General features: G+C 39.6%; 1 protein-coding gene across 2 annotated transcripts in view; it reads left to right on the forward strand.

Moving 5' to 3' along the window:
• The window catches only part of PHLPP2 (PH domain and leucine rich repeat protein phosphatase 2), a 51,365-nt gene that overhangs the window by 22,340 nt on the left and 13,613 nt on the right, over positions 1-15,412 (forward strand). For both annotated transcript variants that reach the window (XM_068993009.1, XM_068993010.1), the window contains exons 4-11: positions 1,540-1,665; positions 2,816-2,970; positions 4,724-4,870; positions 5,253-5,483; positions 7,040-7,242; positions 9,063-9,123; positions 12,562-12,657; positions 13,951-14,106. In XM_068993009.1, coding sequence (XP_068849110.1) covers positions 1,540-1,665; positions 2,816-2,970; positions 4,724-4,870; positions 5,253-5,483; positions 7,040-7,242; positions 9,063-9,123; positions 12,562-12,657; positions 13,951-14,106 — 1,175 coding nt within the window. The remainder of the gene's footprint in view (positions 1-1,539; positions 1,666-2,815; positions 2,971-4,723; positions 4,871-5,252; positions 5,484-7,039; positions 7,243-9,062; positions 9,124-12,561; positions 12,658-13,950; positions 14,107-15,412) is intronic.

Genomic DNA, 15,412 nt, shown 5'->3' on the forward strand with positions numbered 1-15,412 from the left:
TGCCTCTTCCTTGTGGGCCTACAGGCTCTCCTGTTCTGAAACTCCCCTGCAGTGGAAGCACAGAATCCTAACCACTTCACCACCAGAGAATTCCCCCTTTGGTTTTTTCTAAACAGCTTTATTGAGATGAAATTCATATACTGTACAGTTAACCCATTTAAAGTATGCAACTCTGGCTTTTAGTAAATTCACAGAGTTGGGCAACCGTCACCATAATTGATTTTAGAATACTTCCATGACCCTTCGAAAAGAAACCCTGCACTACTTAGCCTTCATCTCCCCATTCCTTCTCTAGCCCCAGGCATCCATTAATCTACTTTCTGTCTCTATAGATTTGCTCATTCTGGACATTTCACATGAATGGAATCATACAATGTATGGTTCTTTGTAACTGGCTTCTTTCACTTAGTGTAATGTTTTCAAGGTTCATGTGGTAGTGTGTATCAGTGTTTTATTCTCATTTATGGCTGAATAGTATTATATGGTGTACTACATTTTGTTTATACATTTACCTGTTGATGAACATTGAGGCTGTTTCTACTTTTTCCTATTATGAATAACGCTGCTGTAATTCACAGAAAATTTTTGTATGGATGCATTTTTTCTTGGGTATATACCAAGGAATGGAATTGCTGGGTTACATGGTTGCTGCTACTGCTGCTAAGTCACTTCAGTTGTGTCTGACTCTGTGTGACCCCATAGACGGCAGCCCACCAGGCTCCCTGTCCCTGGGATTCTCTAGGCAAGAATACTGGAGTGGGTTGCCATTTCCTTCTCCAGTGCAGGAAAGTAAAAAGTGAAAGTGAAGTCGCTCAGTTGTGTCCAACCCTCAGCGACCCCGTGGACTCTGGCCTTCCAGGCTCCTCCGTCCATGGGATTTTCCAGGCAGGAGTACTGGAGAGGGGTGCCATTGCCTTCTCCGGGGTTACATGGTTACTATATGTTTCACCTTTTGAGGAACTCCCCAACTATTTTTCAAAGTGACTGTACCATATTACATTCCCAGATTCAGTTTCCCTGCATCCTGCTAATGCTTGTTACCCAACACTTGTTATCTGTGTTTTTTATTTTAACCATCCTAGCGAATGTGAGGTGGTACCTTGTGGTTTTGATTAGCATTTGTCTAATAAATAATGACATAGAGGGCTTCCCAGGTGGTGCAGTGGTAAAGAATCTGTCTCCCAATGCAGGAGACACAAGAGAGGCAGGGTTGATCCCTGGGTTGGGAAGATCCCCTAGCGTAGGAAATGGCAACCCATTCCAGTATTCTTGCCTAGAAAATTCCAAGGACAGAGGAGCCTGGCAAGCTACAGTCCACAGGGTCACAAAGAGTCAGACACGACTGAGCACACACTCAGTGATGTAGAACATTGTATCATGTGCTTATCAGTCATTCCTCTGATTTCTTTGGAGAAATATCTTTTCAGATCTTTTGCCTAGTTAAAAAACTTGAGTTGTTTGTCTTTGTTATTGTCCTGTGGTTTTTTGGATTGGAATTGTTCTGTTTAATTGGTTCTGGTTTTCTCCCCGCTTCTTCAGGTAGAAGAAGTGAAGCGGCGTCAGTACTCCCTCGCATTCAGCTCAGCTGGAGCCCAAGCGCAAACCTATCTTGTCAGCTTTGAGACTTTGGCTGAGTACCAGAGGTGGCAGCGGCAAGCTTCCAAGGTGAAAAGCTGTCAGACGTCCTCATGGGGAGATGAGAGCAGAGAAACCAACAGAAAGATATTTTGAAACTGAACTTATTCCCAGGAGATCGAATTATAATTCTTATGTACATCACTCCAGGCTTTTCTGAATACATAGTGAATGAAATGGAATTCTCCCAGGTCCTTAACTTATTATTTATATTGGCACAGTGCAGACTGCTTTCAAAAGTGTTTTCAGGTACTCTGTGAGGAAAGTAGGGGCTTGAATGAGTAGAGACACAATGAGGTTCAAATGACTCTCCCCCCACCGTGGTGGTCTGTATAGATGGAGCTGTCCCCTAAAGATGAAGTGCTCTAAAATTATATTTCATTTTCCAAATTCTCTTGCTTCTTAGCCATCTTTTCAGGATTTAAGCGTATTTTTCTTCATGGGGCTAGGTAGTTGCATTAAAGATTGTTTTAGTATAGTGACATGCCACCAAAACATGAATGACTTTTGTAGTGATATTTTGGTGTTTTTTTTCAGATCCATTTTCACAGCCCATGTTTTATTAGTATACTATTGTGGCAATATAAATCTTTTTCAGTGTTATTTCTGTATTTGTGATAGTAATAAAATCTGCTATGAATAAAACTAGTTTCAATTTTAAACAGCTTCTCTATTCTTCTGCCCTTGTAAAGAGAAATTAATATTTTTTGAGCATCTTTTGCATGCTAAGCAGCAGTGCTGCATACTTGGTTTTTTAATTTTCCTCATGACAGATGAAGAAGCTGTGCAATTTAGGAACTGAGCTTATGTAGCTGCAAAAGGCCATATTAAAAGATCTTTTAATATCACATTCCCTCCTAAAGTTTTGAACAGTTACTTGGAATCATCTTAACTTTACTTCCTGCATGAGCTGTTACTAACTTTCCATCTTTATGATTTTTTTTTTTAAACTTGTAGACACTTTATAGCTTATACCTTTCTGTTTTTCAAGCATCATATGGTTTTGGGGAAAAAGTAAAAATTCACTGCTTCTTATAAATGAATACTCAGATCCTGTGACCTTTCTTGTCTTCCCCATCTTTTTAATTGGTTCCTTGTTGTGTCAGTGCTGTTCCATCCTCCGCTGGGTGGGAGACATTCAGCACTGGCTCAGATGGCTCTTCTCTGTGACCTCATCCAGGTGGTGTCCCAGCGCATCAGTACCGTCGACCTCTCGTGTCACAGCCTTGAGGAGGTTCCTGAGCATCTCTTCTACAGTCAAGATATCACCTACCTCAACTTGCGACACAACTTCATGCAATTAGAAAGACCAGGGGGCCTTGACACTTTCTACAAGTATGTGGGGCACAGGTTTCCAGACCAACTTACTAAAATCTAATTGTAAATCAATATCTGTAGATAAGCATGTTTACCCATTGTGTACATATTTGAAAATTTCCCCTCCCTTTTGAAGAAGTAAGAATTTTTGTTCAGTTTTCCCACTCCCCCTTTCCCCTCTGTTTAAGATATGATAGATGTAAAGTTTCTGACATGGAGGCAGCATCGAGCTGCCCTTGATCTGGATAATCTTTTTCTATAAGTCATTGACAGTGGAGCATGATCTGCAGCTAGGGTAAATAGAGAGATTCCATATTTGGGAAGTTTTTAAATCAAAAGTTTCAGACTTAAATAACTTAAAGGAAATAGGCCAAATTTCAAGAATTCCACTCCCAGGTTAGGGCTTTTATCTTTCCTTTGCACCTGCTGCTGCCAACTCACAAGCCTTTTGTCAGTGATGAAACCTCTCTCTCCTAATAAAGGAACCATTTCAGTCCTAAGTGACAATGACCCATATATTTTTCCATGTCCTTTGTTAGAATATATTCCCCATTCCCACCCTCCACCAACTTCACCTCCTTCCTTTCTTTAAAAAATGGGTAGAAGTGAATAAATATATGGTGTAAGTAATTGGGCTTCTTGTGGGGAGGGGAGAAATTGAAAGTTACAGTGTTCAAACTACATGGTAATCAAAAAGCTAAATGCACATTGAAATGATGTATTTTACATACTTCGTAACTAGTATTTCATAATTTTCAAAAAGTGAACGATTTTTACCTCATCTGAAATGTTTTGCAAAGTTTTCAAACATAAGCCTCTATGTAGTAATGAGATAATTATTTTAATAATATTGATGTTTAAAAATTAAAACAAGCTATAATTTTAAGGAAGTGGACTTCTAGTATTTCCTTCTGAATTTCTATGAAAATAGGGTTAATCTTGTTTGAGGGCTGGCTTAGGAAATTAGAAGTCAAGGTGCCAAATCAAAGGAACAATCAGTACTCAAAGTCAGGATATTTGGAAGACAAAAGTTGAAATTTTCAAAGAGAAGTGTTAGAGAGGGGTACCATGGATTCACATCTAGAAGTAGATGATATGGTTCATCATTGTGGAGATCATCACCTTAGCCTTACCATCTTGCACTAGTATAATAATGAAGTATAATACTCTTAAGTAGAATTACAGAAGTGACTCTTTAGGATCCAATTTATGATGATACTATCTCTCAGTGAGACATTATGTAGATACTTCTACAAAAATTTGAAGTGTTAAAAATTACTATTTTCTGTTGTGTATCATCACATTACAGTAAAACTGCATATCACCTATGTATTTTTAAACTAACTGGCTCAGTCATTTACAAAAAGAGAAATTGCTTGTAATGAGATTTGATCCACAGCTTTGTTAGCTAGTCCTGTGTCCATGAATTGATTAATTGTAAGGCTTTTGTGTATTCCATGTAGATATTTAATAAAGGAAATTATTTGAAGCATATCAATAATGGTATTGATTCAGCTTGATAGAAAATAATTGTACCACTGTGAGTTTTTCAAGAGTTTGCCTTTCTGAGGAGAAGAGAGAACAACTCCCATCTCACCAGACCTGGTTTCCTTGATAGCTCAGACTGGGCGTTAGTCATCCTGGTGTCTGTGCCACACACACTGTTTGACACATACTGAATGTTCAGTAAATATACACAGTACAAATTCTTTGATGGACACTTACAACATCACTTTTTCATTCAGTAGTATAATGTGCCTTTGCTTTTTAGATTTTCTCAGCTGAAGGGCCTGAACTTGTCCCATAATAAGCTTGGGTCATTTCCTGTATTGTTATGTGAAATTCCTACCCTGACTGAGCTCAACCTTTCCTGTAATGGATTCCACGACCTGCCGAGTCAGATTGGCAGTCTGCTGAAGTAAGTACCTGATTTTTACTGGGTTTGTCTTTTCCTTTGTTTGCAGTGTAAGGAACTTGTCTGGTATTTGGAATGAAGCTAGTTCCATCAGCTCTTGCAGTGAAATAGATCATGTAATTATGAGAATTCTAGTCAGCAGCAGTTACTTGCCTACAAAAGAGACTATTCCCTCAGTTTAACCACAGAGGCTGTGACTACCCTTGATGTTAAAGGGACCATCTGTATTTGAGTCATCTTAGTAAATCTCTATAGATAGACTGAGGGCATCTAATCATATTGGACTCATAATAAATTAGTGACAAGTAAAAATCCATAATTCTAGTTTTATCCATTCCAATTAAAACGTTTCATCAGGGAGTTTTGTGTTGTTTTCTTCTTGCAGTCTTCAGACTCTCTGTCTTGATGGCAACTTCCTGACTACTTTACCTGAAGAACTGGGAAATCTACAACAGCTGTCCTCCTTGGGAATTTCCTTCAACAACTTTAGTCAAATTCCCGAGGTTTATGAGAAACTCACTATGTTAGATAAAGTGTTTATGGCCGGAAACCTAGTGGAAGTGCTAAACCTGGGGGTGCTGAACCGGATGAGCCATATCAAACATGTGGATTTGAGGTGAGGTTATTCTTTTTCATTTTTGATTGCACTGAGTCTTCAGTGCTGCCTGTGGGCTTTCTCTAGTTGCGGCAAGCAGAGGCTCCTCTTGTTGCAGAGTGCAAGCTTTAGGCACATGGGCTTCAATAGTTGCAGCATGCGGGCTCAGTAGTTGTGGCTCATGGGCCCTAGAGCACCAGCTTAGTAGTTGTGGTGCCCGGGCTTGGTTGTTCTGTGTCATGTGTCCCAGAACAGGAATCGAACTTGTGCCCTCTGCATTGGCAGGTGGATGCTTATCCACTGCATCACCAGGGAAGTCTGTTTTGGTCATTGTTCACTGTGCTTTCTTTTTGCCTGACCTCTGATGTTCCTTTACGTTTTCTTTTTAAAAATAAAGACTCTTGAAACCATTAGGATTTTAGAACAATGTATGTTTTTAAAGCTGTAGTAAAGCTTCATTTTTCACTTAATGGTAGAGAGATTTATGGATGAGGTAGGTGTACCGTGTGGTAGAGATGAAGGTTGTTCTGACTTACCCTCCTAGCAATGTTTTATGAGAATTCCCATTTCCTTTCATCCTTACCAATGTTGGATTTTAGCAGTCTTTTTCCTTGTTAGTGTAGTAGGTAAAAAATAGTATTTCATCATTTTAATCAGCATTTATTATGAATTAGGATGAGTGTCTTTTTGTATGCTTATTGGTGGTTTGTATTTTTCCATAATAAACTTGACCATTTTTCTGTTGAATCCTTGGGTTTCTTCTTGATATCTGTGGTATTAGAATCGAAATGTTACCAGTTTTACTAGTAATATTTTTTAATGAGAGTTTTATTCCTTTTTAAAATTATTTATTTATTTGTAATCTTTTCCTAAACGAAAGTAGTAAAACACACATACTGAATGTTCTGTTATTTACACTAAGCCATTGATGTCCCTCATAAAGACGTAGTAACAAAAATTTATTGAAGAATGGGAAAATGAGAATAAGCCTGCATGCATTAAATCATATACCTGTATAGAAGAAGCCAAAGAAGTCGTTTTCTTTTACTTGCCCTTGAACTATTCCATATAGATAACAGACTGTTTTCCTCTCCCTTAATTAATGTAATGGGAATCTTGGCACTGGACAGTAGGCAGAGCAGTGAGAGGCAGCGTAGCTGTTTGTTCTTGCTCTCATGTGATACTTACACTATGACCGTCCTGCTAGTCCCAGCCCCAGAGGTTATGCTCATCTTCTCATTTCTTTGTTTTATTCCTTCATCCCTGCCTAACCTTACCAGGTATTTGGATGCAGGTTTTAGACTAACTGTTTGTGGACATGGTCCCCTTTTCTTTCTCTTTAATTTGTACATGTATTTGCCAATCTGCACAGTCTCTAACTTGGTTTGTAGACAAAGAACCCAAGGTACAACTATCTGTGGTTATTTACCTAGTACCTTGCACAATGAGGCAAGGAGTAAAATTCTTAAGTTGTTTAGGAAAGAGACAAGAGAAACATACTTCTCCTGTTTTTTTCTTTTGGTAAGCACATTTAGTAGAATTTATTTCTAATGATTTTCTTATTTCTGAATATTAAGGATGAACCGTCTAAAAACCATGATTATTGAGAATCTGGAGGGAAATAAATACATCACCCACATGGATTTGCGGGACAATCAGCTGACTGACTTAGATCTTAGCTCCTTTTGCAACTTGGAGCAGCTGCATTGTGAGCGGAACCAGCTGAGGGAGCTGACGCTCAGTGGCTTCTCGCTTCGAACTCTCTACGCGAATTCGAACAGTGAGTTCTCTACCCAGCCTCCTGTGTTTCCTCTTGTAGCTCTTGTCTGAGCTATACAAGAACAGTGGCATCTGAGGTGTTCCTCAGCCACTCTGCCAAGTGGAGTTTGAGGTTCATAGAGACCTAGCTTTAAGTTTGCAGTCAGCACTTCAGTGGTTGAGATATGCATAAAAAGGCATTGCAGGATTATTTGAGCTTCACTAAATGAACGTTATAATAATCAGAGGCATTTTGCAAAATGCTAGGATGTTAGGGTGGGCAAGCATGTTCAAAAGAGAATTTTAGTAATAGTCTGCAACATGGGTTAGCCAGCTGCAGCCCAGGGGCTAAATATGGCCTACATCTCATTTTGTGTGGCCCTTGAGGGATGGGTTTTTATATTTTTTAAAGGTTGGGTTTTTAAAAAAATGAGAGGAAAAATAATTTTGACATGGGCAAGTTATATGAAATTCAAATTTAATTGAATAAAGTTTGATGGGAACACACCCATGTTCATTTGCATATTAACCACTCTCCTGCTACAGTGGCAAAATGATTGAGTAGTTTTGAGAGAGACCACATGGCCTGCAAAGGCCAAAATGTTACTAAATGCTTAGCCCTTTACAGAAGATTACCAGTCTCTAGTCTAAAACCTTGTGCTGCCTTAATTCCAGAATGAGAAGCCCTTCACTTCAATAGTGATTTATTTGCCCCAGGGCTATTTTTCAATGTAAAAGGCCTCATATTTGTTGAGGCCATTCTGTTTATAGAGAATTCTTTACTGAGGAAGTTATACAGTTGACTCTTGGAAAACATAGGTTTGAAATGCACAGGTCTGCTTTTTGTTTGTTTTGTTTGGCCATGCCATGGGGCTTGGGGGAATCTTAGTTCCCTGATCTGGGATTGAACTGGGGCCATGACAGTGAAATCGCTGAATTCTAATCACTGGACCACCAAGAAGTTCCCTGTACAGGTGTACTTAAACATGGAGTTTTTTCAGTAGTAAATATGGTTGGTCCTTGAATAATGCAGGGTTTAGGGGCACATCAAACAAACCCTTTAGACAAAAATCTGAGTGTAACTTTACAATCAGTCCTCTGTTTTCATGATTGTGTAGTATTGTAGTATTTACATATATGTATATATATATATGTATATACATATGTATGTGTGTGTGTGGGATATATATATATATATATATATATATATAAAACTATATAAAGTTTTGTATGAATTTTCAACTGCTCAGAGGGTCAGTGCCTGTAACCCCCACATTGTTCAAGGGTCAATTGTAACTGCTTTTCTGTGTTTAAAGAAGAAAAGATATTCAATTTCACTAAGTGTCAAAGAAATGCAAATTTAGGTAATACCTTTCTATCACAGAACAGAGCAAAAGAATTGTTCTGTTCACAGAATCCTTAAATTCTACAACCTAGAAGAATTCACACCAACACTTGAGGTTTTGACACCTCAAGAGTAAAGAACTAAGCTTTCAGCTTCACAGATGGATTTAGCCAAATAGCCAATTAACAGAGGGAAAGGCCCTCCCTGGTCATCAGGGATGTCTTTTATTGAATTTATTACAGTATTGCTTCTGTTTTATGTTTTGATTTTTTAGCCAAAAGGCATGTGCGATCTTCGCTTCCCAATCGCAGATCAAACCTGTGTCCCCTGCATTGGAAGGCAAAGTCTTTGGACTGCCAGGGAAGTCCCTACTTACTGGTTTTTATCTTTAGTTCATCTCAGTAGATGACAAATTTTTATCGATTTTCCCCCGTGTTTCCTCTGAGTTACATTCTTCTTTGGAGAATGTCACTAACACCAATCTGTTCTCTGATTAGGACTGACAACAGTGAATGTCTATCCAGTACCCAGTCTGCTCACATCTCTAGAACTCTCCCGGTGAGTGTGTCTCATTAGAGTGGTGGTGGTTTGATTCCTATACTTAAGAGATGTCTGTGGGCACTCTGGCAGTTTTGAGATATAGGAAATCCCAATATGTTGAAATATTTGGATAACCTAGAGAAGGGCAAAAGGCTGGCTAAAGGAGTACATTTAATGGCCATACTGTCTAGTTAAAGTACTGAAGCTGAAGCTCCAGTACTTTGGCCACATGATGCAAAGAACTGACTTGTTGGAAAAGACCCTGAAGCTGGAAAAGATTGAAGGCAGGAAGAGAACGAGATGACAGAGGATGAGATGGTTGGATGACATCACCGACTCTATGAATATGAGTTTGAGCAAGCTCTGGTAGTTGGTGATAGACAGTGAAGCCTGGCATGCTGCAGTCCATGGGGTCGCAAAGAGTCAGACATGACTGAACGACTGAACTGAACTGATCTAATTAAAGGAAAGGTGCCTCTGAATTACTCAGTTACAGTTTGTGGATTTAGAATGAGTTGCAAACAAAGAACTATTGCCCTTCCATGGGCATTGATTTTTCCAATTGGAATCAGATAATACTTGGTTTTGAGTGACTTAAAATGTTATTCTCTTACTCTTGTGAGCCATGTCAATCTGATTTGCAGAATGATGTTAATTATATTCAAGATTTTATTTCTTCTGTCAGTGGTCAAGAATAAACATAAATGAGGTTTGCTTTCTTTCCTTCATTCATTTTTAACACTGTGTTAGGCATTCAGGAGTCAGTGGCTGAGTTTTACAGTCTAGTTTTACAGTCTAGCTTGTCTTGACAATTGGACAAGCAATGAGAGGGCAGCATCATAAGTGCTGTGGGTATAGATTGGTAGCAGCGTATGGAATGGGCAGTGGATGGAGTCCTATATGGTCAGAGTTGCCACAGAGTTTAAATGAGACAATAAATGCAACCTATGTAGCCTAGTACCTTGCATAAAATAGTCTCTCAAGAAATATTAGCCATGATAGCCAGGATTCCTTTTGTTGTTGTGACTTTATCATCATTATTATTAAGCTGTTGTTCTAGATTCCCTTCCATCCATTTCATTCTGTCGTCTTCCTGTCAGCAAAACCTCTGCATGGTTCAAGATGAAGATTTACCTTCCGCACTGAATTTGATCATTACTGAGGAAAATCATGTGGACCCACCCTAAATTCGGTTTCCAGCCAGCCTCATCTGGAGTTTCTTCTCTTGTCAGTTCTTTCCAGTGTCCTGGATCTGTTGGCTTCTTTCTACCCCTCCCCTTCTTATGTCCTCTGCTCTGGAGCTCAGCTTCCCACTTGACTGAGAAAATAGAGGTCATCATGGGTGATCTCCCTTAGCTTCCTACCCCCTTGCTAAAATTCACATAGATCCATATGCATTCTCAGCTTTCCTTTATTCCAAGCCAGCCCAGCCATCTGTGCCTATGACCGCATCCACTCCCACTGCCCTGAACCTTGCTCTGTTAGTCACCCCTCCTTCTCTCCTTTCACATGTGTTCAGTGCCTTTCTTGGTCTCTACGCACATTTATATCTCCTGTCTTAACAATAAACATTCCCATTATCTTGCACCCCTTCTAGCTACTATTCTGTTCCTTCATCTTGCTCATCCCTTTTTTGTCCACATTTCTCAAGAATTATCTATTTTTTGGCACATTTTCCTGTTCCCAGTTGTTCACCCCACGACAGCTGGTCTTAGACCTCCTCTTGTGGAACTTTTCTATATTGACATTGTTCACCTTGCTATCTTTTATTCAGACATGCTGTTTCCTTGGCTGGCTGATACAGTCTGATTTTTTTTATGCCCCTCTGACCATTTCTCCTGTCTCTTCTTAGCCAGCCCTTTAAAGGTAACTTGTCTCAGGGTCTGTCCTTGGCTACTGCACTTCTCATTTGACACAATCTAATTTACCCCCAGGATCTCACTACCCTTCAGTGTCCGCATCACCCAGAGCACCAGTCCATACTCTCTTCTTTTAGCCTCAGACCTGTGTGTCCAATTTCATAATAGATGTTTCCTCCTGCATGTCTCCAAATACCTCAGATATGTGCAAAATGAGATTTATTATCCACCCCTCCACCAGCACTTTAACTGGTTTGTCTAGTTTTCTGTTTCAGCTTTTGGTGTTACCATGAGATGATCAGCTCAAGATGGACACCGCTGAAATTCATGATTCTCAACCTCATTTGGAGCTTCTCAGTCCTTCCTCTGGATAGGATCTCCTCTCTGATGTCACTTTTGAGTCTTCTCTCTGCTCTACTCACATGTTTACTCCATTTCTAAGTCATTTTAATTTTTGCCTCCTAAGTGTTTCTAGCTACTTTCTCTTCCCTTCCAGGTGTATCACTACTCATTGAGGCCCTATCATCTCCTTTCAGGATAAAATTGTCTCACAGTTTCCTGATTACGCTTCCTTTTAATAATACAACCACCTCAGCCAGACCTCTCTTGTATTCAGAGTAAGCTCTTTAAAGTGCAGAACTGACATTGTCTCCTCGAAGCTCACAAATGCTTCAGTGGTCCCCCTGCACCTGCAGGATAAGGTCGTAGCCTCCGAGACATGGTTAGGTCTTTCCAGCCTTGTTCCTTCTCACTCTGCTCCATATTTGCCGCTCCAGCATCACCACACTACTTCTTATTCTTTTCTTGCCTCTGTGCTCTAGCACGTGTTGTCAGCCTCTTGCTTGACATGCCTGCCACACCTCAGGGCATTGTGCAACATTCTACCGCAGATGTCATATTTCTTAGGGGGCTTGCCTTGAAGGGCTTCCTTCACTGAGTAGTCAGAGCAGCTTCTGCATTTCTCTTGCAGCATTTACTCCACTCTGCCTCATTATACTGATCCATCCATCAGTAGAGACTTTTAGTCTTAGGGAAACTAAGTAACATCTGAAAATAAAATTCCTGTGACTGAGGATCTGCCCAGTGCTCTACTGAAGATTTGAATTCACATTCTGAATGATCTGGCACTTTCCCCTGACGTGTTACCTTTTGTTCTTGCTTCTTCACGTTTATTCCTTTGGTTCTTTTCCCCCAGAATTCACTTCTCTTCTCCCCCAGTCATCATCACCTGGGGATAGCCTCCTCAGCTTTGAAGATACATGTATGGTGCCTCATCTTCCTTTAAGACTTCCTCCCCTCTCTCTCTTGTCCCATCCTGCCACGTGTGTGCTTTTAGTGCTAAAGGTCTTCATATTTTCATGAGCCCCAACACAGTTGATCCAGTATCACACATGTGTGTGCTTCTTTCTCTCTCTCCACCTTTCTGTCAGCAACATTCATGGAGCATCTACTGTATTCCAGGCAGCACACCAGGGGTGCTCTGGGCACTGTGCTTCTGCCCTCTGGGAGCACAGGGGTGGATGTGTTACAGACTGGTGAAACGGTGTGAGTTCCTCCTCATTCAAAATGATACCCTGTAATTGTTTATTTTCTGCAGAAACCTGCTAGAGTGTGTCCCTGACTGGGCCTGTGAAGCAAAGAAGATAGAAATATTAGATGTGAGCTATAATCTCCTGACAGAGGTTCCCATGAGGTATTCATGTATTAATATATATATTATGTATGCATTTAATTAAATAATTTTCCTATATTTGGGTTGCCTGTCAAGGATGCTTTGATTCATCTCTTCAGTAAACATTGAGTATCTGTTGAGTGCAGGGCAGCATGAGTGCTGTAAGGAGTACAGTAACACATCAGGCCTAGTCTTGGCCAGCAAGGAACTTAGTAAGCAGACAGTAAGGGTGACCTGTGCAGAGATGACTGGGATACAATGTACAGGAGTTGCTGGCAGAGGTCAGTGACTTGTTAGTGATAATAGAACATTTGTACTGAGTGATTTGGTATGAGCTGGGCAATGTTCTAAGAGCTTTACTTTCATTATCTTATTTAATCCTGTGTTAACCTTATTTTATAGGTGCTGTTACTTCATCTTACAAATAGGGAAACTAAAGCTTAGAGTGGTTAGATAGTTTGTCCAATGTTACACTTAACTAGGAAGTGATAAGAGCTGGCATTTAAATGTAGTCATTCTTACTCTAAAGCCTCACTTTTGGCCACTGTGCTGTATAAATAACATGCCTTAGAAATTCAGAACTTTGAATAATTAGGGGATGCTGTGTGGAGAATACCTGTTTGAATTGACCTTTATAAGATGGTGGGGTTTCTATCTGTGGAGGGGAAAAATACAAACGTTGGGGGATGAGGGGTGGTACCAAGATGTGTAATGTGAGGTCACTACCTAGAAGAATCTTTAAAAGTATACAGGAGGCTTTGTACATAGTAGATATGAACATGGCATTAGAGTCAGCCTTTAATCCTGACTGTACCATTTACTATGTGTGATGTGAGATCTTTGGCAAACCAAAGTCACTTAACCCTTCTAACCTAATTGTTAAATGGTCTGGCACATTTTAAGAACTGAATAAGTCGTAGTTTTTGTTACAATAAATTTTTTGATTATTATCATTGATTATATTCATGTTAATAAATTCACTGAATTTTTGGTCCCGTCTAGACTTGAAATCTAAATTGATTAATGGCACAAATTGCTTTTTTTGTTTGGGGCTTTTTGTGTTTGGGGCTGTGTACTTTCATTAGTTCATCTTTCCCCAGAATGACCTGAATGACTTCCTGGTGGGTGGTGGGTAAACATATGGTCATGGCTGCTTTCTGCTCAGGCACCTGTCGGTGATGATACTGTCTAGAAGAACGCGTTTCTGTACATTTACTGATTGTAGTTAAATAGCCAAGGGCAGACTCAGGAAGAGAGATTTAAGCCTGTTTTTTTTTGTTGTTGTTGGTGTTTCTTTGTGCTCTGTTCCCTTAGAATCCTTAGTAGCTTGAGTCTTAGGAAACTAATGCTGGGACACAATCATGTGCAGAGCCTTCCCACGCTGGTGGAGCACATCCCTCTGGAGGTGTTGGATGTCCAGCATAACCTGCTCACCAGGCTGCCAGATACTCTCTTCTCTAAGGCCTTAAAGTAAGTGCTGTAGATTTTATTGAGAAGAGCAGGACAATGGGATAAGCAAACTACCTGGACTTGTCATCGGAGTGATCTTTGAAACTATCTTTACAGAGTGTTTACTTCATAGTCTGGCTACGGGTGGACTTATTTGCAGTTTGTATGGAATAAAATATGACACTGTCTTAGGAGGCAGGAAGCTTCAACTCAACAGGTGAAATAACCATCAAATACTTGGGAAGTTATTATGTTGTAAACAGGTTTCAAGAGCTTGGGAAGGTTCAGGCTTTCATCTCAGAAAAGGAATACATTTATGATCTTCAAAGAGAGGCTGCAGTGTTCTGATACAGCTTCTTTGGGCACTTTTCAGCTTTTGCCTTAGGAGAAAAGGACATACCACTGAAGTTAATTTAGTTTTTGCTTCTAGCGTTGCCAAGCTATCATTAAGTTACACTCTTTATCTGCAGGCCTTTTTTACTCCCTGCTTTGAAAACTGTGAATTTAAATGCAACATTGTTCCAAAAGTATTACTTGCTTTCTCATTCTAAATTAACAAATAGATAGTAAATCTTCCTATTTTAATACCCATAATCAGGTTTATTTAACACGTATGTCACCATTCAATTAAAACTGGTTTTTAATTATAGTCTTCTGCAATATGGAGAAAGCAATATTGTCTTCAATTTAGACATGGAGAAAGCAGAGAGAAGCAGCAGTAATTAACATAAGGCTGCAGGATGCATACAAAAAGCATTTAGCCCACAAGCGTCTGGCTTATTCTTTGTTTGGCAGTTTGTTGTTGTTAAGTCGCTCAGTTGTGTCCAACTCTTTGTGACCCCGTGGACTGCAGCATGCCAGGCTTTTGGCAGCTTATACATCTCTTAATGTATGATATATTTGGTTGGATTTTCCTAAAGATCTTTGGAAATTCTAAAAAATGCATGAAGGAAATTTTCTTTTTGAAAAATTTATGTGGAGTCTTAGTGCAGTAATATTTGTTAATTAGCAAGTATTTGTTAGTACTGCATTACAGTGCCTTTCATTCTGATGAAGTCTGAATAAAATTAGTTTACAGGCTTAGAATCTGCAGTAAGGAAGTTACCTAGAGGTTGTAGCAAACTGTCAATAATATTTACTAGTATCTGCACAGAGAATTTGGGACATACAAAGATATAGACACACAGTACCCTCAATAACTTAAAAGCTAACTGGAGATACAGATCACACAGTTTGAGGATGACTTAAGAACCGAGTTTAATAATATATTAACTGCCTTTTATTGAACGTGTTCTATATGTACCAAACTCTGCTACGCAGATTTTTA

This window comes from Capricornis sumatraensis, chromosome 20, assembly GCF_032405125.1.
Source record: "Capricornis sumatraensis isolate serow.1 chromosome 20, serow.2, whole genome shotgun sequence".
NCBI lineage: Eukaryota > Metazoa > Chordata > Mammalia > Artiodactyla > Bovidae > Capricornis > Capricornis sumatraensis.